The sequence below is a fragment of the Ascidiella aspersa genome, chromosome 6 (assembly GCF_963924565.1).
Source record: "Ascidiella aspersa chromosome 6, kaAscAspe10.2, whole genome shotgun sequence".
Classification (NCBI taxonomy): domain Eukaryota; kingdom Metazoa; phylum Chordata; class Ascidiacea; order Phlebobranchia; family Ascidiidae; genus Ascidiella; species Ascidiella aspersa.
In genome coordinates this window covers 521931-545725 of record NC_139452.1, presented here as the reverse complement: position 1 = coordinate 545725, position 23795 = coordinate 521931, and the positions used below count along the sequence as shown (strand labels likewise).

The window sequence follows — 23795 nt, the reverse complement described above, 5'->3', positions numbered from 1 at the left end:
AAATATGGCAAGTGTACCAGCGAGTATTTTTCAACTTTTCAAAAGTGCACCCCGAATAAATTTGAACTTCATCCCAAATACGCTTGTGCGCCTAAAAACACAAATTTTTTGGGCCATGCACCCTCTATAGAACTTGCGAGATCTGCCATACTTTCCAGACTGGTCTGTTCCTAATAATTTTGTTAAGACCGTCCAATTCTTCAAAATTTTTGCACAAAATTAAGCTATAGTCAATAAATGTAGTTCATGGCTATTTAGAAACAAATAATACAGTACTTTTATAATTTATTTTCTAAGATTGCCAACATCCATATACAGTCAAACTTCGATACTATGCCACCCCTTGCCCATTCCATCTACTTCTATCGACTCTCCCGTTCATAGCAGCAATAATAATCAATCTTTTTCCTGCCAGGTTTGTTACAAATGACGCGATTAAACGGCTTTCAAACGGCAAAAGTATATCTATGTTCATGTATTTTATTATGACTGTAGATCAAGTTATCATGACTGTAGATAAGCCCAAACAACACAACAAGGCATTACAGTACATTGTCATGTCACAAGCCTATTTTTTACAAACTCTCATTCTGCATCTGAAACAAACTTTACCATTCGGAACTGCATTACTGTACTGTACCTTTACTGTAGTAAATTATAATCGTACTACACAACATGGCATTTTCTCTCGGTTTCAAAGGGTGGCATAGTATCAAAGTTGGACTATATATACAGTTTTAATATCATGATAATTTTACCAAAATAATAAGGTATTTAAGTTACAATTTCTTTATTTTTCAGATTTGTGTTTTTTAAAATTGTAAACGACAATTCTGTTGAACAAGGAATCAGTTCCAGGTAAGTTGTTTTACATAAATGGCTTTGCAGTTAACTCTTGAAAACAGACTTCAGGTTAGATTGCGTAAATATAGACGATGTTTAGTTTTGCTTCATTAAGTACGGGATTATTATGCGTTATTGTATGTATCACATATTTGCAATGTATATATTTTGGAAATGTCTATATGTCCAATGATGTGTCTAAGAATAAATAAATTAGCTGTACCTAAGTGCATAAATATTTTAATTCAAATCCTGTGGAATTGCTTTTGGGATGCTAATTGTTTGCTTGTCTTAAATGTCATTTAACTTTACTCTTATGTTGAATTTGTCGCATATTTATAACAACACTGAAAGCCATTGCAGACTCACAGAATCAGTCGATCAATGATGCAAGCAGAGCAGGCTAGAAAAACAACTAGTTGGTAGAGCGACGGTCCCGGCTTGACCGAGGTTGTGAGTTCGAACCTCACTACAGGCTAGTTGTTTTTCTATCCTGCCTTGCTTGCATCATTGATCGACAGGTTCGTTGAGTCTGCGATGACTTTCAGTGTACTATTGATATGTAAGCCGTAATCGTTGGTCAAAACGCAGCTTCAGAAGGGTTAGACTCCAGTTGTTAACACACATATGTGTGTGCATATGTTTCATTGAATATTCATAACAAATCATAATTGTCATTTTACAAAGAGACAGGTATCATTACCTGAGATATAATATCTTTTCCAAAATATGCCCCTATTTGTAGAGTATTTTTGTCCTTTTTCAAGTGGTTAATGGAATATATATAAGACTTTAAAGGTGTAAATTTGCCTGAATTATTGCGTTTTGCTCTTTCTCTTGTTTTGTATCTTTGAAAAAATTATATATAGGTTTATAAAGTTAGCAGCATTACGTAATGTAAAGTTTGTAGCTTGAGAAAACTCGGTAAAGGTGTCTGCCAATTATTATGCTAGCAGCTTGAATCAACTTGTTACGTAATTGTGTGTAATGAGATTTGTTAACACTCACCAAGCAATTTTAAAAGTGACTTTGTCTAGCATTCAAGAAGTTAATGACAGGTATTTTAACGGCCTGTTTCTTGGAGTCTGATACCTATAAGTAACATGTAAGAGACTTATGCAGCCATTGGTGTTTACCTTAAGAGCCAGCTCCTTACTTACATGTAATGACTGGTCTCTACCCATATGCACCTGCACCCGAAACACTAAACTCTTGAATGAGAAACGATTAAGATACTGCAAGTTTCATGGAAAAACTTGTTGTTTTAATTTGCTGAAGGTCCTTTATACAATTAAACTCCTCAGTTTTTGACAATTTGGCGTAAATTTATCATCTAGTGAGTGCGTTAGGTAATTTTTAAATTGTTAAATAATGAGATTATTATACCGACTATAAGAATCAATCAAAAGTGAATTTACTTTGAATATTGATTGAGTAAACACTTCGACTTTTATTTGGTGTCTCAATTTACTCTTCAATACTGATATTGATACACAATATCTCACTTAAAGTATGGTGGTTGGCACAATATTTGCCTCCTTAATAAATCGATTTCTCAAAAGCAATGTAGTTGACGTAGGTTTTTGTTTTTCATCATTTTTTATTTGAGTGGCATTTATTTGCCTTAAGTCAAAACATTATTCGGACTGTCACTTCCAAAACGTCAATTTTTAAAATTAGAAATATTAAGAAAAAATACCAGCTACATCAGCTGGTCAAAGTAGTATAATATAGCTCAGACTTTTACCTAATGCTACAACTCTTAAATATCACCATGGCTACAGGATATATGGCTTAAAGTTGACAATTGTAAATTTGGGATGATTATTTAATAAACTGATATGTTAGTCGAGAGGCAATGTACTTGAAGTGTGTTGTGAACATTTTCAATTGATTGGCCTTATTTCTGCTTAAATATAAGCATTTATTATTCGTCTTTAATTGCAAAAAAAAATATCAAAATAAAATGATTTATGAATCACAAGTCAATGTGCATCTTGTGATTATTTACATTTAATTAGTGCTTTCTGACTTACTTCAATATTATATATATAAGCATTTATCAGACTGTAATTGCAAAAAAAAAAACTGTTGCAAAAAATTAAAAAGAATAAGATTATGAATACAATGCCCACTCAAAGCATTGATTCAGACTTTGCTTAAAGCTACACCACACTTGACTCTCAAATATTATTATAAACACATGATATCACTTGAGCAGAGGTAAATGGCTGGCTTGTGATCGACCTTGGTAATAAATTGATTTGTCGGAAGGCAGCACACTTGACATATTTTTTGTTGTGATTATTTGCATTTAAATGGTATTTTTCGCCCTAAATATCAATATTTTTTAGACTGTGATTGCAAAACATACTTTTGCATACAAAATTTAAAAATGTTAAAACTAAATATAAAAGTCACCTAAAAGGTTGATCAGACTTTGACTTAATGCTAAAACTCTTGAATATTAATATAGCTACAGGATATCAATTAAGCATAGATAGATGGTTGGTGTGATATCGACCTGGGTAATAAATTGGTTTGTCGCAAGGCAGCACACTTGACCTATGTTTTTTGTTGAATATTTACATTTTGGTATTTTTTGCTAAATATAAGCATTTATGGGACTATGTTTGCATGCAACAATAAAAAAGGGTAAAAATAATAGACTGGTCACTTAAAACATTGAGACTTATACTTACTGCTACAACTCTGAAATATTAATATAGCCACATGATATCACTTAAGCAGAGTCAAATGGTTGGCATGACATTCGGTTATAAATTGATTTGTGGGGAGGCGATGTACTTGACCGAGGCTGCGGTTTGTGTTGTTTTTATGAAAGTGACTTGTTTGAACAAGTCTTGGATCAGCTATCGGTCGTTCAAAGTGCACTCGTCGCACAAAGTTTGTTCTGTTGCCTTGTTGAGTGTGCTCAAGTTGTTTTTAGTGCCCCAGAGTCCCGTTAAATGCCTGCGTCGTGAAACTTGCTTTATTCGTTGTTGTGTTGTAATGGAAGGTTTGGCTGGCTATGTCATCCTCATTGTTAGCTGCTCCGATAACAAAATGCAGTTATATGGTGGGTTTGGTTTTTGATATTTTTTATTAAATTTTTTTTATTACCATTGTTTTCAAATATTTTAGAAATTGTGTGGTTGTGTCATCTAAGATTGATCATAAAAAATATAATAATAATATTTCTTCATTGGCTTAGCACATTTCAGTTATTTAAGTTTAAAGTTTTTATTAGTTTTTTTATATTGTTTTACTAATAATTTGTCTAAATGTGTTGACCAACAAGATGTTTTAACATTTTGTTAACCCTAAAATTGATCTTAAAAAAGTAATAACAATACCTTTCTTTATTATTTTTACGCAATCCCAAAATTTAAATTAGCATTTAACTGGCGATTTGTTAAGTTAATTAAATTTCTAAACAATTAGCTGTCATCTGTTGTGGTTACCAAGCAGTTTTAATCGTAGTATAGAGCCACTTCGTTGAATGACCGACTTTTGAATAAGATAGCTCCAGGCTAACAATCAATTGATATAAAGTCTGGTGTGAACGGCCCATTATGTTCAGTAATGTAGCGTGAAGGTTTAAACCTTTTGATAATTTTGGTGTCGGGTTTAGGTTCTCCACATTTGAATGCTTGTGATGATCTCAGTTCCATTGATGTTATTAAGGAAATAAACGAGTGTTCGTTTGAGAATCTGTCATACGCTGAGGTCTTGCAATATATCGAAAAGGTAAAGCAACATTTGGAGTTACTATCAAAATTTTTTAAATTATATGATCACATTTTGGACCAAATGGCTGGAGGTTGAAGTTATATACATAGAATGAATATCAAAGCCCTTTCAGTTTTCATTCTACATAACTATTCTACGAAATGGTCAAGTTACTTAAAAATTAACTGAAAATATATTCCTCCTAGAAGTGTTTTCGGAGCATAATAGTGAGATGCTATTGTAAAACAGAGCTAAAATTTTCAAGTCATAATTACTTCTATGACAAACTAAATGTTTATAAACAATAAATCTTCTCGCCTTAAGTAAACAAACTCAATGACTTCGAATTAAAGTAAATCTTTATATGTTTTGTCACAAGTCATTTTATAAGATGTTAACTTAATGTGTGACTCAACCTTTTTACAACTGCCTGTACATGTAGCAAAGTGAAGTGATATGTTTGATTGTTTATGCTGGAAGTAAATAAAAACAGTATATAAATACTAAATATATTACTGTGTGAAGTTTGTTTATATCAGGAGTTTTACACTTTTTTGAAAAGTTTGGCAATCCTGGTTGAAATATTGTTAAAAAATTTAGATTTTCGACAAGATGTGATTCTTGCTTGTTCATAGTTGCTGCATTTAAAGCCACCAGCATGCCATAGCTTAATCAGGTTTTCTTAAATACCTGTTGCACACTGAATATGCACCTGGATAATTGCTACACAAATTTTTACCCTGTTATTAGTGCTGGTTAATTTCTATACACCGGTGGCCTTCAAATGTATAACTATAATCATAATTTCTATGTCCACTATTCTATGGATGTGAATTTAAATTGTCTGGCAGTGTTGTAAAAAGATTAATGTGCTTTATAATTCACTGTGTGTTGTTATTATTTAAATATAAAATGAGTTGCAAATATTCTACTGAAGAGTTGTCAGTCCACTTGAAGTGAAAAGCAACCAAGCATTTTTTTTTGTTATGTTGGATTAACTACTGTTTATCAATATAGATTTCAGCTAAACAATGTATAAATGAAAATTTAGGTAACTGTTTTACAAATAGACATACGCATCTTGCAACATTGTTGGCAGAGCAGAATATTTTACAGCAGATTTACTACAAACAGCTCTAGAGTGCTTTCATTTTGTATCATATTTCAAATTTCCACTGTATCAGGTTTATTCAATTGAAACTTAATCCCCATTAAAACTGTGTTGAGGTGTATTAGCTCAATTGTTTGTTCCATTCTTCTTTCCACACACAGAGTTCATCATTTGTGTGATTCACTTAATTTTTTAACCATTTCACCACACCAAGGTTTATAAAACTAATTCCCAACAAAACAATGTGGTTTAATTCCAAGTTTGGGTAATTGTTTCTCATATCAATATTTTAATGTATTGAACATTTGATTGTTGCGTTCTTAATACAAAATATTTTGCAGAAATAACCACACAGATGTCCTAAGTGCCCCTGTTCAGTATCCAAAGTATAATTGTCTCTGTATCGTGTTTATTCAATTGTAACTAGATCCCCATTAAAACTGTGTTGAGGTGTATTAACTGAATTGTTTGTTACATTCTCCTTTCCACACAGAGAGTTCATCATTTGTGTGATTCACTTAATTTAGAGTCATTTCACCACACCAAGGTAAACATCCCCCAGCCCTCATACTTCAGGCAGTGCCTTATCAGCACAGACAGGCCTCTGCTCTGGCCACGTCCCTTGGTATGTTTGTATTTTGGTTCCCTGTGTTGACACACATAGCTCTGCTTGCTCACGCATGACTACATCAAGGGTTGTGCTATACAGCGACTTAACAGACTCTTTAAGATGGCTTAGTTGTGCTAAGAGCAGATGTAGTTATGTTTTGTTGAAAGGACAGGCTAATCTCTTTTTTGTGACCAATTATTGGGTATCATTATAGCACAGCTATAAAGTTATTTATTTTTTTGTAATATTAACCTCATAATTTAAATGAACATTGTTGTAAAATGTGCTTTTTATTTTCAGTGCACAAAGTCCAAAAAGATTTCCATCAAGGTTAAACGAGGCCAAACACCTTTAAGTAAGTTAAGCTCTAAATTCTATAAGCTACCTATCTATAAGTAGCATTAATGCATATTTTGAAAAGAATTTTTTAAAACTGTTAAGCGAACTATTTTTGAAGAATTGCTCAAGTTTGTTAAAAAAGAGAACAATTTGTTTTAGTGACAAACTGAAACTTATCTTCAGTTATTTTTCAGATATTTCTAAAGTTAAACCTTTATGCTAAACTTGACTATCTGTAACTTTGTTACTAAATGTTCTTTTATTCTGAAGGATAAAATTAAAAAAATGTTCAGTTTAAAATAGGCAATTTTCATTCTGAAGGAAGTAGTAAAGTCGGCAAAAGCCTTATGTTTTAAAATACACCTAGAAAGACTTTCTAAAAAATATTTCGTACAAAAAATGGTTTCATTGTTAAGCTTGTATTTAAATTTGAGCTCATGTTAATATTCTTGTGATATATTCACAGGCTTTTCGAACTGGTTGGATGGAAATAAAGCGCTCGCTTGTTCAATAGAAGTTTCTGGGGAACAAAGACTTGCAAGACTCGATAAAAAAGGATGCGTTAAAAGGATTCCAAGCAAACGATTGCCAACCGACCTTCAAGATGTTCTAAACTCCTCGAAACACCTTTACCTTGTGCAACTCTTCAAGGATAACTTTAAACTAAGCACAAAAACACCTGAAAAATCAGAAAAAAGTGAAACTGAACAGTCTGGAGCAAAAACCTTTGAGCAAAACACAAAAACAGCAGAAAAATTAGAAAAAGGGGAATCAAAAGAAACTAAAAAGCTTGAGGAAAAAACTTTAGCACAAAATCAAGCAAAGACAAACTATTCGGATAAAAGTTTGCCTGTAGCGAAAAAACGACTGAAAAAACCTGACAATCAAACTTCCACAATGGCCGTTGCCATGCCCAGAAGTGGTAAAAACCATTATTCGATGAATGGGGGTCTTGGTTCGGTTTTACCCCCCGACGAAACAACCACGGAAATGGCGATAGATTGCCCTCCAGCTTATGTGGCCGCGCACCCCCCTAGAAGCGGCACCTCGACCCCACGAAGCGCCTTCGAAGTTCCACCCCCTACACCACTAGGAGGGGCTAATGGAACAAAAGGAAAGACTGCAAAAGACTTGGAGGTAAGTCGTGTGTGTGATCAATATGACCTTATTAAGTAGAAACACCTTAGGTAAACTTGTTTTTTTTTTTTTAGAAAATGTAACAAAATTTTATTGAACTAAAATATGCCACTAGTGAATCTGAAGCGTAGAGAAAACTTAGTTTAGAAACTTGCGGTTCCCAAACTTTTCTAAAAAATTTGCCTAGTGGACTTGTTGCAATTATTTTGATATTTCGCAGCTAAAATTGTTTTTGGCCAGCGATGAAATTGTTTTTGGCCCCCACGATCACAAGAGACATCATAAAACCCACTTTATTATTTCATAATTATGCATTACCAAAAACTAAGATTGGTGACAGACAATGTTTAAAAAATGAAATGTAATATAATTGTGGCTGCTAACATTCTCTTTTTTTGCCAGTGCATTAAAATAAAATTTAATCTAAAACCTGCGGCTGGCAAATGGGAGCAAGGCGTTTGATTGATTGTAAATTTTCCTTGCTTTTGGTTGGCTTTATGTTGGTAATGTTTTAGCAAAGTTAGGGTTACGTGACTGGTTTTACCTTGTAAAGCAATATCACATGATTTGTTTTGTAAGATTGTCCTAATTTGTTTACTCCTCCAACAAACCAAACCAGTGAACATATAGCATTTATTTTTTTAATATGTTTGTTGTACTAGCTACGCGGATAAGCTGTAGCACACAATACTCTGCCTATATTTTGTGGTTTGACTTTTGGCACATTAGCTATTTTTTATATAATATAGTAACAGTAAACTTCATGTGTTTCTAAAACAGACTAAAATTCTTAAAAAACAGACTAAAATTCTTTAAAAATTTAAGGTGTAAAATTTGCAGCCTTGGGTCCTAGACATGCTTTCATATCTTTATCTAAAACATAAATTTATAAATCAGTAAGTAAATTTGGGCAAACATTTTTCAAGGTAAAAGCTATATATATGTTATATATTTATATAATAAAACAAGCAAGGTCCATTATTTAATGCCGTCCTGCAGCATTTTGGTCCAACCATTACTTCTAAATTCTCCACATTCCATAAAGTCATTGTAACATGAAATTAGCCTTTTGTGTTGTTCAAGTGGTCAAGAGAGCATCAAGCAATATGTGCTTTTGTAAACCTATGTAAAGTAATTGCTTACAAACATGCCTTGTATCCTTATTAAATATACACACCTTGCAAAATGCACCAGTATTGATAAATTGCCCTAATTCAATGCAATAAATTGCATCACAACAAGCTTGTTAGTGCCCTGCAGGCTTTTGCTTCACACAAATTTGTTGGTTGTTGAACTAATAATATGGCAGCAAAACTGTTTGTTTAAATATTCTTTGAAAGAAATTAAGTGCTGCAATATTGGCTGCTCTTTTATTTCAAACCAAGAGATTTTTATAATAAAAAAGCAACAAAATTTCAGGAAAAAGGCATGTTTACTGTCAACACAAATTGATGCTTCACTGAATTGTATGGGGTCACTGTCACCATTATATATGTAATTTATCTGTGGACAATACAACATTTGCAGAAACCATTGACATTTTTCTTATAATAGAACTTAAGTACTTTTGTTATATTTTGCAACCTACCATCATTTTTTTGGAAATTCAGTATAGGGAGTTATCTTCACATATTACAATATTTACAAAAAAGTAAAATTTGATTGCTTGGTTTAAATCCTGATATGCTATTCTCCACTTTATAGTTGTACAGTCCTCCATTTTAATATTCTTACAATATTTTGAATGAAAAGCAGTATTATACATAATAATCTTATGTAGTTCCCACTTAGTATAGTTAAAAAGTTGTTGATTCAGGATGAGACATATAAGTTGGTTAGGATATAATGCTTGGTTTGGTAACACACATGCTACCTTGTCAGTGCAACATTGCAGAGATGGGTTGTGTAGCGCTTATCAACCTTTTTTCTTAAAGCAACCAAAATGCCAAGTGTGTGGTAATTGTGGTAAACAGCAAAGCTTTGGCAACATTAGACTTTTAACTAATTTTTTTAAGAGAACTATACAGAAGACAAATAAGATAAACAAATCCGAATTGAAGTTAGGCTTATGTCTCATATATATATATTTAAACAGTCTTGCTCAAACCCAATTTCAATTAATCTAACCATGTAAAAACTTGGTGACCCAACCAGTTGAACAAACTTTTCAACCATACATAGCAAGCCATAATCTCCTTGTTGTGCAATATATATTTATTATGTATCATCACAATTATATATTTAGTAAAATCAATGACCTTGTGATTATATTTTTCTGGTTTTGTCATTAATTTTTGAATACTTCATTATTAAACTAGTTATAAGGTTAACATGCTAAAACTTCATAATTATACTCTAAATGTTTCCTGTCTATAATTATTCAAATTCTGACAAGACTAGTTATTCTTTATTTCCTATTTTTTAAATTTAAATCATTACAAGCCCAGCTAGTTTACAATGTAAATTAGATTACTATATTTTATCACATTCATACATTTTTAAAACTGATAATGACAAGAACTATTATTATTATTATTATGATATAATGTTTTTATATTAATGATCTATTGATATTGTCTAGCCAAACATTTGTTTCCTCTTTTGCAAAGAAATCCCAACATTATTTTAAAAGCAGTTATTTTGTTTACATTTTCATAAAACTAATCCAACAACTTAGTTTGGAATAGCATCAAAGACTTTTAACTGTGCATCTTTATTAAGACAATATGCCGCTGGCCATAGTTTGGTGACTTGCGAAGGCTGTTGTTGTTCTGTTGTAGTTTTACAGTGTTGTTGTTGTGCCCAGGCTGCATCTGATGCTTTAGTATATTGTCGTTAAGTTTAAAATTTCATCAAATTTAATTTTGAGTTGCATCCAACAAGATTTGTACTTTATCTTAATCCTACGGACCATAGCTTGGTGACTCCTGTGCTGCACAATACATTTAAAGCTGTTGACGTTATGTTGTAGTTGACATGGTTATGTTAATTGTGTTCAGGCTGCAGCTGAAGTTGCTTCCACGCTTCCGCAACCCGAGATGAACTTCCAACGAATCCACCGCATGAGGGAGTCTGCGAGACGACAGAAGGAACAAAAACAAAGAGACGCAAGAATCCGCCAGCAGATGGCAGGAGAGGGCGCGGAGAAAATTGATCGGTGAAAACATTTTTATTCATTTTGACAATTTTGTTTAGTTAATGGTTGGCATTTTTGGTTCATTGATGACATATTTTGTTTAATAAACTTAATTAATTTTGTTTTAAAATTTTGTATTAAAACTGTTTTACATATATAGGGCCAAGGTTAAAAAATCAGTTTTGTATTTAAAAAATTGGTTTGTTTTTATAAAATATAACCTTTTTTGTTTTGGTTGTTTCCCTTTTAGCAAGAATTTATCAAAGTCAAAAGTGTTAATAAATCTATTTAAAATAGCATTCCCATAATAATTATGGTTTGGTTGGTTGTCCAAAATAAAAAGGGCTAATCAGTTCTAATTGAAAAACAAGATTTTTGAATATTTAATTTGTTGTAGTTTGAAGGGGAAGGGAGCTGATGAAGCAAATCGAGCGAATCTGAAGGGGTTTGAGAACGAGGGTTACATCAGGGACAGCTACATCGATGCAGGGGCGTCACACAGTGATATCGGTGGGTACATTTCCTGCTCGATAAACTTTCTTTTTACCGGACCATTTTACTTTCTAGAAATTATAACTGACTCCATAAAGGTTGGGACACAGAAACCTAAAAATAAACACGCTTCAATAATTACTCTTATAGTGAAATAAGTGACTGTATAAACTAAATGTTGTTCACAGCTGTTTACTGATGTATATTAAAGATGTCATACTGACCCTTAAAAACTTCTTTATTACCCTTCAAGGGTTCATTGACCCCAGTTTGTGAACAAATGCTTTAATGGTATTTTCTGAATTTTTAACAGTATTTTCCTCACTTTTTAAGCTTTGTTTATAAAATTCATGCTAGTATCAGAAAGATATTGAATAAAAAAAAATTAAAGTTGAAGCATTCAAAAGTGATATCAGCGGATGTTCATACATTTTAAATTAAAATTTTACTTTAAAAGGTGCTTGTCAATCTTTCCACCTGACATATCGCTTTGTTTTCATGAAATTGTGGCAGAACTCATCAATTTTTTAAACAAGAAAATAAAAGTAATCCTGGTCGATAAGTATTAGTCTAAGATTCAAATCAGTAAAAAACCAGCTGTTTATAAACATATTATCTCGGCCCTTCTAAACTTTCATAAGGAGGCCAAAGTTTAAGAACCCTGCTTTAATGGTAATTTCTGAATTTTAACAATTAAATTTATTTATTAAATTCATACTAATATCAGGAAGAAACTAAATAATTGAATCTCATTAATCCTTTAAATTGTTTAATGTTATATTTTAAAAACTGTTAAAAGCAAATATTTTTTTTTATATATATTAAAAAAAACCATTGACATAAACGTGCACACAAATAACCACTTTATTGCGTTACAGGTTTGGAGGCGATGTTTGCATCTTTGAACAACATCAGTATGAAGGTTGACGATCCGTCACTTTTAGACGACCTCTCCTTCCTAAAACAACTCGTTCAACAAGACACATTTCAGGTTGGAAATATGTGGTTTTTAATTCATTTAAGGCCCACGTGTCCTTCTATCTAAACATAAGGAAAACTATTCTTTTCGAAGCAAATTATTGGGCATATTTACTTTGGTGAATTCTATGAATTGTTGAAGTTCCAAATTGATCATGCTAATAAAAGTTCTTACCAGTCACTTTTGCTCGGTGTTTTATATTCAATTATTTATCTCACATAGAATGTTGTTTTAATGCAGGAGGCGTTCGATTTGCACAAAACCCTTTCCAGTAATGCTGCCGGCCATCCCAAACCAATCACAAACGAGCTGCAAGAAATGACCACAGAGGTAGATAAATGTATAAATATAAAAAGTAGCACACACTGATATATCGCTCTACGGACAATCTCAGCCAATGTTCCACTCCTACTGATTATAAGGTTGCTAAATGTTGTCAGAAATTTTACTATTATAATATATTTTTCTTACAAGCAATAAAATATTTGAACTTGTTGATTTGTCATTTGTTTTCATTTTCATGGCAGAATTATTAAACATGTAGTTTTGTTTAGGGCGTTTAGTTTAATGCAAAGTTATTATGCAAAAAGATACAATATGGGTTAAATAAATGTTACTTGCATTATATTGTCAATTAATTTAAGTTATTTCCATATATAAGCTTTATTAAAAAAACCTACGTATAGTCCAGATGCCACATGTCACTTTGTCCCTCAAGCAAACGTTCAAGATATTTTGTTTCAGGTTTGTGATGATTTGCAATACAGCGAACTACCTCAAGCTACAAACCTTATAAAGATCCTGTGTTCTCCAATCATGAAGGTAATCATTGCAAGCATTTCACCATGTTTATCTTCATAAGCAAAAATTAATTTTTACTTTTTTTTCCATATTGATTTAACGATATTCAAGGGGGCAGTCCTAAGACTGAAGAATATTTATAAATGGGTATATCATTATATAAATAATATGTATGCATGCAATTGTACAACCTTGGGTATTCATTTTATATAAATATAATAACGGAAGTTAATATAGGTACATTATTTTACATAAAAAGTCATTTTCTAAAACTCAAGTCTGTCTTTACTTACTTAAATGCTAATGGTACATTGGATAAGGTATTAGATCCCAGAGTTTGTGTTTAATGGCTTTACATTTACTTACAAGTATGTGATAACTTCATTCCCATATACTTTCACTGTTAAACATTATCCCAACTGCAACAAATATGTTTCATCAAAAAGAAATAACTTCACTAGACTAGACATATACATTATTTAGAAACGTATTAATCATTAAAAATATTCTGATCTTATTGGAGTTGTACAGTGCCATTTTAACCAAAAAATACAAGACTTTGTTTTCTATCATTACAATGCATTAAAATGTTGCAATGGGTATCTCTCATTTGCTTGTAGTGTAGCACAAAGTCGTTTATAAATATAATCTACATAAACCTAATTACTTAGCCAAAAGTAATATACGTGAACACAATATTATTCATTATAATGCCTTCTGGTGTGAGTAATAAACTGACATTTCATAAAATTCCGTTATTGTTAATCGCACATAAATAGGAGATCCATGTTTCATTACAACGCATACAAACTACTAAAATAAGCATACATAAGTGCAGCACAATTGTTTATAAACTTAATCCACAGCATAACAGCATCTTGCATTATAATATTATAAGCTGCATAATTCATAAGCTGTGAAATAGTTTGACCTGCGGTTTTTAAATTAGCACGCCACTTAATAAACATCAGTATATTAACTCCCAAACTAGTAAATCAAACATATTTGCTTTGTTTTTTGTTTTTTTTGTGTAAGACCATCCATGGTATTGTTTTTTGTTGATTAAGATAAATATATTTTGATTTTGGAAATACATTACTTTCACTATTCCTTATTAGCGATATGTTTTTTGACATTGTTTTTTTTTTTGCAACAATTTAATAATACCTGAATCCATTTTTTTTAAGGTTTGGTTTGGGTGACCGCTAAGTAGTTTTAAGAGACCGCAAGTGTTTCAATTGAATACCAAAAAGTCGCAAGTCCAAAATTTGGGAAACCGCTGGAGAAATTTGGGGGACCGTTTAGGTCCCCCAAAACACCTTCGAAATAACACTGCCTGGATCAATACTAACCCTTATAAATGAAAGTGATATTTTAGGTTGGATACTGATAAAAGCATTGATGAGAGTGTAAGATAACTTTCACTTTCAACAAGATAATCCCACCCATTTAATTTGGTCAATGCAATATTTTATATTTTTAAAGTTTTTGAAATATTTGTTGAAGTTGTTTTTCTTTTTTTTTATAAAGATGTGATTTATGGTGTTTGCTTTTTTCTTCCATACAACTTTTATTTATTATGTGCAAGTAAATTGAACAAATATTAAGTTATTTCCTAGTAGAGAACTACATTTTTGCAATTATTTTAAAAAAACTTGAAAAACCCTGAATTGATTGGCTTTCATAAAAAAATTTGTAAAATTTATACCTTCTCTTGTTTAATTTCTTTGATTCCTTTAATTTTTCATCCATTTCTCCAAAACTTCTGCCAAAAAACAGGGCACGATAAATAGACAGTCTACAAGTAAACACAAACAGTGCAGATATATTGACAATTGACATACACAGTCATGTAAAAAATAGGTCGTGAGTTCGAACCTCACTGCAGTCTAGTTGTTTTTCCATCCTGCTCTGCTTGCATCATTGATCCACAGATTTGGTGAGTCTGCAATGGCTTTCGGTGGACTAATAATAATACATAAGCCATAATCGTTGGTCAAAAACCAGCTTCAGAAGGGCTAGATCACAGTTGAACACATGTGTTTTATTTACCTTTTACTAATTAATGTAAAAACTAAAAAGGTTTACAGAAAAACAGAGAGACCTGGGCTAGGGTTGAAAAATGGGGACAAAATCACAGGCTCCTGACTTGAAAATGATATTACTGACACATCGTCTCCATCCACTGTAGTCTGTAAAAAAACTTAAATTTTTTTATTATCCCAGGGCTTGCAATCGGCTCACGACAGTTGTGCGGAGATCAGCGGACCTCCTGAAGATGATGAAGATGACGTTAACATCCACCTCGAGGAAGATGAGGAGATACTGAGGAGGATATCCCAGTACACCGACAAGAAAGTCCGCATCGTCAGGATCGAAAAGACATCAGACGCTCTTGTGAGTAGTTTGTACCAAGAAAATGATCTGTATTTTAGAACTTGAATATTGACTATAGAGTATTGATGTCAAATATTGACAGCCAAAGGTTAAATATACACTTTACAAATTTCGACTTATAAGGCTTAAATGTCGGCTTTGGAGATCAAATTGTGAGTAGTTTGTGGATTACGCAGGTGATTTAACCAATTATTTTCGGAGGCTGTTAATGTTTAGGGTGTAGTGGAATAGATCAGAAATCACAATTTGGACAAAACTTGTATATATGGGAGAAACTACTGAAGGTCAAATATCAACTAATAGAGTTCGAATATCGACTTAAGACGTCAAATATTAATTCTACTAGAGGCCAAATTTCGACTTTATAGGTCAAATATCGACTTTAAGAAGTCAAATACCGAGTTTAAGAAGTCAAATATCGACTTTAGAGGTCAAATATGTACTTTCACTTGACCCAGGGAGCCACAGTTCGTAGCGAGGAGGACGGAACAGTGACGATCAGTCGCATCATCAGCGGGGGTCTCGCTTCCACAAGCCTCCTCCTACACGAGGGTGATGAGGTCATAGAGGTCAACGGGAGGTCAATGCGGGGTCTTGACGTCAACGAAGTTGGTGACGTCATCGGTTCGATGAACGGGACCCTGGTGTTCGTGCTGGCGGCCCCAGTTAAGGGGGCAGGGGTGAACGGGAATATCCCTGATGCAAAAGATCTCGCTGCTGTGGTTGGTTGTTGCTTTAAATACCTTAGGATTGAAGGGATTGTTGTTATTCGCATTTTACTGTTAAAATCCAAAGATTTTATTTTCGAACAAACCAATTTTCGGGACAGATTTTCTTCGTTTGCAAAATTAAACCGATTTTTTATATGTTTTCTTGTATATTTTTCTAATTAAAACAGAGAAACCTATATTTTTTGTTCTTTTTGTGCAATTTCCCGCCAGCTAAACCATTCAGCAAACCAATCATTTAATATATATTATTATTTTTTATTTTTTTTTTATTTTTTTGTGCTTTAAATTGAGTCTTGAGTTCTTATGAACTGGAAATAAAAATAAAATATGAGCAGGCTTGTACCGGTTTGGCTGCTGCTGTCAGTTGTGCTTTAAATACCTTGGGATTGTGATTGTGATTTTGTACAGAATAGAGAAGATTTTTTGTATATTTTTATTTAGATATTTTTCTCAGTAAACCCACCATTTTAATGTATTTTTGTAAAATAACAGCGAACTAACCATTCTCCTGTCTTGTAAGTTATTCTAGGATTCAACAAAACGATACATGTTTTTTAAAAGTCAAAAACACCTTTAGAGCGGAAAAAACGGCCTGTGCCTTGGAGCACAAGTTGTACGCCTTTTTATTACAAAAAACATATTTTTTTGACATTTTTGTTTGCAAAATTAAATATATTTTTTTTATTCGTAATGTAGATAACTCTGATCAGAGCTGATCTATACTTAGCAAACTAAACTATATTTCTGGTTCATTAAGCCAAGCCCCCATTTCAATATATATTTTTATCATTTTTTTATTAAACTAACCATCACATTGACCTTGTATCTGCAGAAGCACGTTCGCGCGTTGTTCGACTACGAACCGCTGGACGACCCCTACCTTCCATGCAGGGAGTTGGGGTTATCCTTCCAGAAGGGTGAAGTGCTGAGGGTGATGTGTGTGGACGACCCTGACTGGTGGCAAGCTTACAGGGATGACGATGCAGATACTCACCTCACACTTGCTGGACTCATACCGTCGCAGCAGTTCCAACATCAGTAAGTAAAAATAAATATACTTGCACAAGATGCCTGCGAAAATGCTTAATCCGAAATCAGTCAGCAAACATTGGCGTATAGTTGTTTCTCGACTCGTTCCCTTCTGAGCCTGCATAGCTCAGTTGGTAGAGCGACGGTCCCGGCTTGACCGGAGATCGTGAGTTCGAACCTCACTGCAGGCTAGTTGTTTTTAGCCTGTCCTGCTTGCATCATTGATCGACAGATTCGGTGAGTCTGCGATGGCTTTCGGTGGACTTGGTCAGCCTGATCAGGGTTGTAGTATAAGCAAGGCCAAGAAAACAACTAGCCTGCGGCGGTGGGGCACTTTAAACTTAAGGTTTCTAACCTTTGCTTGCTATATATGATGGTGTTGAATGCAGGACATCTAAAAACCATCAGTGAGTGAATGCTCTTATAACGATGTATTTGACTTAATAAATTACATTTTGCGTATGACGTTTATTTGTCCATAACTGTGGAGCATACCGTCGCATTAGCTCCAACTTTAGTGAGTTAGTGCACTTGTATTGATTTGTTTCTCAACCTTTCTCGCGGCGACCTAATTACTAATGGGTAAGTGAAACAGCGACGCTCTGGCGACTTGACTGCCTTCACTAAAATTTTGTAAGCGAACAAAAAATATAAGGTATCAGCATAAATAAGTTTAAATTAAATTAATATGAGCATGTCTTTTTCTCTTTTCGAGAATTCTTGCTCATAACCAGTCAGTAGGTGCCGCAATTTCGAGTCGCGTCCTATGGTTGAGGAACACTGGCTTGTAATAAATATGTTTGGCCTGACATACGTTATGTGTAGGACTTTATGTTGGCCGAGATGGTGGGCCACACCTTCACAGCAGTTCTAACATTAGTTAGTTAATGTTGTGGATCTACGAACTTTTAGCGCAGTTGTAACACCAGTGATTAATTGTGTATAATATAACAATATTTTTGGTAAATACACGAACTTATTCCTTCTGAACAGTTCCCATGTGTATCTGTATATAGGAATTAGAGATGTCTGTAAGGTTTTTCATTCAAACATTGAAAATACCAGAGAAGAAAATATAATTCGGTTTCGACTCAACTGTTTGCCGAAGGCCATTGCATTTCTAGTAACACTTTTGAAACGAAATAAACGCAAAGCATATGTTCGATTATTTATATATAATATTATATCGAGAAATGTGTTTGTTTTCATCCAATGCGTCGCGTCTCCTTTTAAATTTAAATTTTGTCTATTCGACGAAATAAAGACACTTGTTCGCGCTCTGTGCGATCGCTTTGTGGTAGTGAGTAAGAAATGTAGTGATACGCTATTCATTTCCTTCCATGTGTGAGGTGTGGCTCTTTGCGGTTAACCAAGTAACAAATGCGGTTCTTTGTAACTAATTGGTTGGCCACCCCTGATATATAGGAATTAGAGATGTCTGTAACATATTTCTTTCAAACATTGAAAATACCAGAGAAGAAAATATTATTTTGTGGTGCTTCGATATCTTGCCATTACCTTATTTTAGTGGAAAAAATGCGTTTATCGCAGCATTTTTTTAACAGAAGTGTATATCTCTATAGTGTATACTAGGATCTAGGAATGTCAATCCTGGATTTTATTTTGAAAACTTTTGTTTTAAATCACCTTAACCGTCGTTGTTACTGTGTTGTTTAAAAATAGAGAAAAAATTACGCCGGCGTCGCCGTTTATTTATGATGTTGTTTTAATTATCTGTAAATATTTTCAGACGTGAGACAATTCGCATTTCGCTCACTAAAGAAAGTGAGGCGCCAGAGAGCAAGAAAAGTTTATTTTGTGGAAAAAAGAAGAAAAAAACGAAAGAAGCGAAGAAGCTGTACAACGCCGACCAAGGTCAGATCAATATATAATGATTTCTAATATTTTTTAGTATTTTTTTAAACAAATGCACAGGTCCGACCCTATATCAAGTGACCATTATTGTGGTCAAATATTGAAAACGGTTGCCGTTTAAACAGCAACGATGCCACCCTAGAAACGGACGAGTACCGATACTACCACTGTCGATTCTAAATTAAAAAGTAATTTTAGCAGAAAAATAATAGGATAAAACTGGTAGGTAACTAAAATTTTTAGCACAGCTGAAAAATATTCCATTAAAATTTTGGTTTTATCTATTCCTTTTTGGATCGTAGTTATCACGTGATCAGGTTTCGGTTAGAATCGCGATAATTTTGCCAAATATGACATATCAGTATCGAAATAAAATGTGAAGTATCAGACGTCCGTTTTCCAAGACTCACTAATTGTTCCAATCACCCACTTAAACAACCGAATTGCCACAAACCAACCCCCTTAACTAACCCCTGAACCCACTAACACCCGTAATGTTGTTTACAGACGATGAGATCCACACTTACGAGGAGATGGCCTTGTACCACCAGCCCGAGGGTAGGAAGCGACCGATAGTGCTGATAGGACCTCCTAATGTGGGGAGACACGAGCTCAGGCAGAGGCTGGTCGATAATGACCGGGAGAGGTTCGCCTCACCTATCTCACGTGAGTAAAATATAGTAAAAGTTAAGCTACTTTCTTTTGTATAGAGATTATCTAACAACGTTGTGTAAAGATCGATTTATTTACATCAATAGAAATATATGATGCTCTTCGGTTAATTCCCATAAAATCAACAAAACAGAACATTTATTAGCAACCTGTTACTTATATCGTCAAAATAGGTAAAATATAAATTGTACAAAGGGATATTGTGGATTTTAGTAGAAATGTAAGTTTTGCAAGAGGCTGTTTAGTATTACGTAAGTATCAATCTGAAACTTTTGTTTTACCGTTTTTGGTTAATTTTGAATACAATAAAAAAACTACTCTAAATTTATCACAGCGCCATACAAACTACTGCGGCTTTAAAATCTCACACCCCAGTTTAAAAACCACAGCTTTATAATTGGCTTGAAAGCTGTGGTTACTCGCTAACCCTCTAGTGGTGGTTTCAGACACGACGCGTCCGCCGCAAGATGGCGAGCAGGAGGGCCAGGACTACCACTTTGTGTCGGTGACTGAGTTCGAGTCTATGGTGGAGCAACACAAGTTCGTGGAGTATGGATCGTACCAGAAGACCTTGTACGGGACAACTGTGGACTGCGTGGGGAAAATAATCGACCTCGGCAAGATATGTGTGCTTAATCTACATGCTGAGGTTGGGAAATAACTTGTTTTTTAATTTTTTTTTTAAATAACTAAATATATTTTGTTTTTTCTTTTAAATGTTGCTAGTCTGTAGTAGGGGTACTATCTATGACCGACAATGATATTTGCAATGGTGTACTGTTATATTATATTCATTATATTAGTCTGTTTTAGGGCATGAAAAACTAAATATATTTTAGTAACTACTCCTGAATTATGATAAAAGTTCTTTATGTTTAAATGTAAATTTAGTAGCTTCAATTTTACGATTTTTGGAAAAACCTGAATTGAATATGTTCTTTTATTTCAGCAGTTCTGCAGTTTAGTAAGAAGTAGTTTTATCAACTTTTATTGAAATGGTACCAAGTCTACTATATTTCCTTACTTACAAATATACGAAATACAATGTTTGATCAGAGTTGCTTCGTTCTTCAGTTTACTGAAAAAACGTTTTGTTTTGCGAATTTTATAAAAGATTTAAAATAGATACATTTTCTTAATTACGACATACAATGTTGGGTAAAAGTTCTTAAAATAGCCTGGTTTTATATTTTGTTCAGTCGCTGAAGGCACTCTACACTTCTGGTTTGAAACCTTACGTCGTCTTCATCGCCCCTCCACCCTTGGAAAGGTTAAGAATGAACATGTCGAAAGAGGGAAAACAACTTAAGGTAACCCATTGTTGAATAACAAACACCATTGTCTTGCATGTAATGCTTCAAACAACTGAAATGTCAAAAACAAATAAATATTGCTGGATTGAGCAAGCAGCATTAAGTGTTTAATCCAGGGCTGCGGAGTCGGTTAGAAATAACCCGAGTCCGAGTCCCGAGCCCCACTCTAACTCTACAGCCTGTATTTCACCAATTTACGCAACTAAAATAACGTGGATGTTCAGCAATCCACTTATAGGGGTGTCGTATAATTCATTCACTCACAACACATGGTTGGAAAATATTCAACCTTATGCTATTCCACCTTTACAATTTACAGTTGGCGGGAATATCAGTTTTAAAATTCGGTACTGCGCATGCCGGACTCGGGACTCGGGTAGTTTCATGTGGTCTTACTCGAATCCGACTCCGCAGCCCTGGTTTAAATTGACGAAAAATTGAAAAGAAATCATTTGCATGTCAACGTATTTTTGCGTATTTACTTAATGTTTTATAGGTAAAAAAAATCGTGATAATTAGTTTGTGCTACCGATGAAAAGTAACTTTCTGTTTTCCAATAATCGAAAAAAGTTTTTTTAACTGTTTAAATACCGCTTAAACTGCATTAAAATTAGATACAGTTTGTTTCCATTCCTTTTGAATCCTAAAACCATTTAAAGTTTACAATTTCCACAAAAAGCATCATTTAATTCACCCCAATTCAAACCGAACAATGACCATTGTCTCAGGAGGACGAGTTGCGCAAGATAATCGAAAGCGCTCGCGAGATTGAGCGGACCTACGCCCACTACTTCGACGAAACAATAAGGAACCTGGAGCTGGGAAGATCATACGCTGAGCTGCTACGACTTATTAACAAGCTGGACAATGAACCACAGTGGGTTCCAGCGGCTTGGCTTGACTGACCAATAATGAGCAACTGAGAGATGACCATTGAGGCCCAACAGGTAGCTTTGTACATGAGCGCTGATGGTTGCGGTTGCTTTTGCGGCAAACGGAATACTCCAGGAAAAACATTTCGGCGCTCTTTAGTATCCTACCTAGGATTAAGTTGGAACTTGTGGATTCCCAAACTTGACAATGTGTAACCAGAGTTGAAAAACAGAGCTACACCGTTTCGGTAAACTTTCCCATATATTTGTTGTCGGACAACACACAGATGTTGGAAAAGATCAATATTATTTCATGTCTACATGAGCTGGTCCTATTTACTGAACTGTGCTAACCGCATTGGTTGTATAATGTTAAAGTTATGACTGACCACTTTGTTTAAAATTGACAAACTCATTTAATTACTGGTAAATGGAGATTAAACTGCTGCTACCAAGCATAACCTAAAATAAGTCGAAAGGTTTTGCTAGAATTCTCTGTGCCAAGTGCTCATTTTGTATGAAAACAGGATCCATTAACTTTAATTAAAACCGGTCATTTATTTGATTGGCACATTTAGGTTGTTTTGATTGACACCTGTCAGTTATTTGATTTTTATCTGTCAGTTATTTTGATTGACTGCTGTCTTATAATGTTGTTCATATACTTATTTTATTTATGGCTTAAATACAGCATTTAGACTTCGGTGGCTGGCTTTGATTATTGCAGCATTTTTCCAACGTTGAGCTTTTATTGTGTGTTTGATACCGTACCTTGTGTGTGTTTTGCAACCGTGCCTCTCTGTCGATTCGGTTGTTTTACGACCGTCCGCTACAAAAACCGATGCAGTATGTTGTGAAGATGTGCGGCAGTTAAAATGTGCGACGCAAGTGTCTGAATTAACACAGCTGGCACTTTTTTTCACGTCCACATATTTAATGGCTAATTGTTGCAAAAAGAATAAAAAAGGCGGAAATATTTTATTTTCCAAACTTGTCCATAATTGCCCCGCGATAAGAAGTTAGTTTTATCTATTAAACTCAAAATGTGGTGAAGATTAAATCAAAATTTCACGAAACGTGTGCTAAAAACAAAATCCTGTTAGTGACACTTCCTCCATTGTTCACGTTCTAGAAAGTGTAATATCCGACAAAGAGGATTATTACGTCATAACCGGTTGACCAGTATTCTCGAATGTAGGTTAATCTGCTGGCGCCAAATCTCATGCTGAGAAGTCCGTTTGACCAGCTGTTTAACAACAGACGTTTCGCCAATTTTTTGTTTTACTTGTTTTTCTGAAGCTTATTTTTCATAAAAATTGTGCGAATCATCTTAAAATTACTTTACAATCGTGCTAATCTAATATTTTACTATTAACAGTGCTCCTTTCTTCATTACGTGTATTTGAATTGCAGGTACTACATAAAAAGTGCTGTATGTCATAATATTGTTGTTTATTCTGTCAAAAAGGCGCTTTTTTCAAACAATAAGCACATTTTTATGCGAACCTAAAACATCTATTTTTTGTTTTGAGCAATTGTGACAAACTTAAAGCATTGTGAAAACTGCATTTGCCTGTAAAAAGACTTTCCAGACATTTGAACAAAGCAGTTGTTTATTATTTCATTGTGAAAATCGAACAAAGCGATTCACATTTCAAGTTGATATTTTTATAGTTATTTTATTTCTGACCATTCTGTGTTGCCAAGAACAGTATTTCGCTTTTAA

General features: G+C 33.8%; 1 protein-coding gene across 1 annotated transcript; it reads left to right on the top strand.

Moving 5' to 3' along the window:
* Positions 1-776: 776 nt before the first annotated feature.
* Positions 777-23575, top strand: LOC146139050 (protein PALS1-like). Its single transcript, XM_083393089.1, has 16 exons — positions 777-858; positions 6597-6651; positions 7102-7772; positions 10772-10929; positions 11306-11418; positions 12279-12391; positions 12620-12709; positions 13124-13201; positions 15407-15577; positions 16036-16299; positions 17141-17346; positions 19088-19212; positions 19720-19878; positions 20331-20533; positions 21084-21194; positions 21926-23575. The coding sequence occupies exons 3-16, from the start codon at positions 7533-7535 to the stop codon at positions 22100-22102; spliced, it is 2208 nt and encodes a 735-aa protein (XP_083249215.1). The 5' UTR covers positions 777-858; positions 6597-6651; positions 7102-7532; the 3' UTR covers positions 22103-23575.
* The last annotated feature ends 220 nt before the right edge of the window (positions 23576-23795 follow it).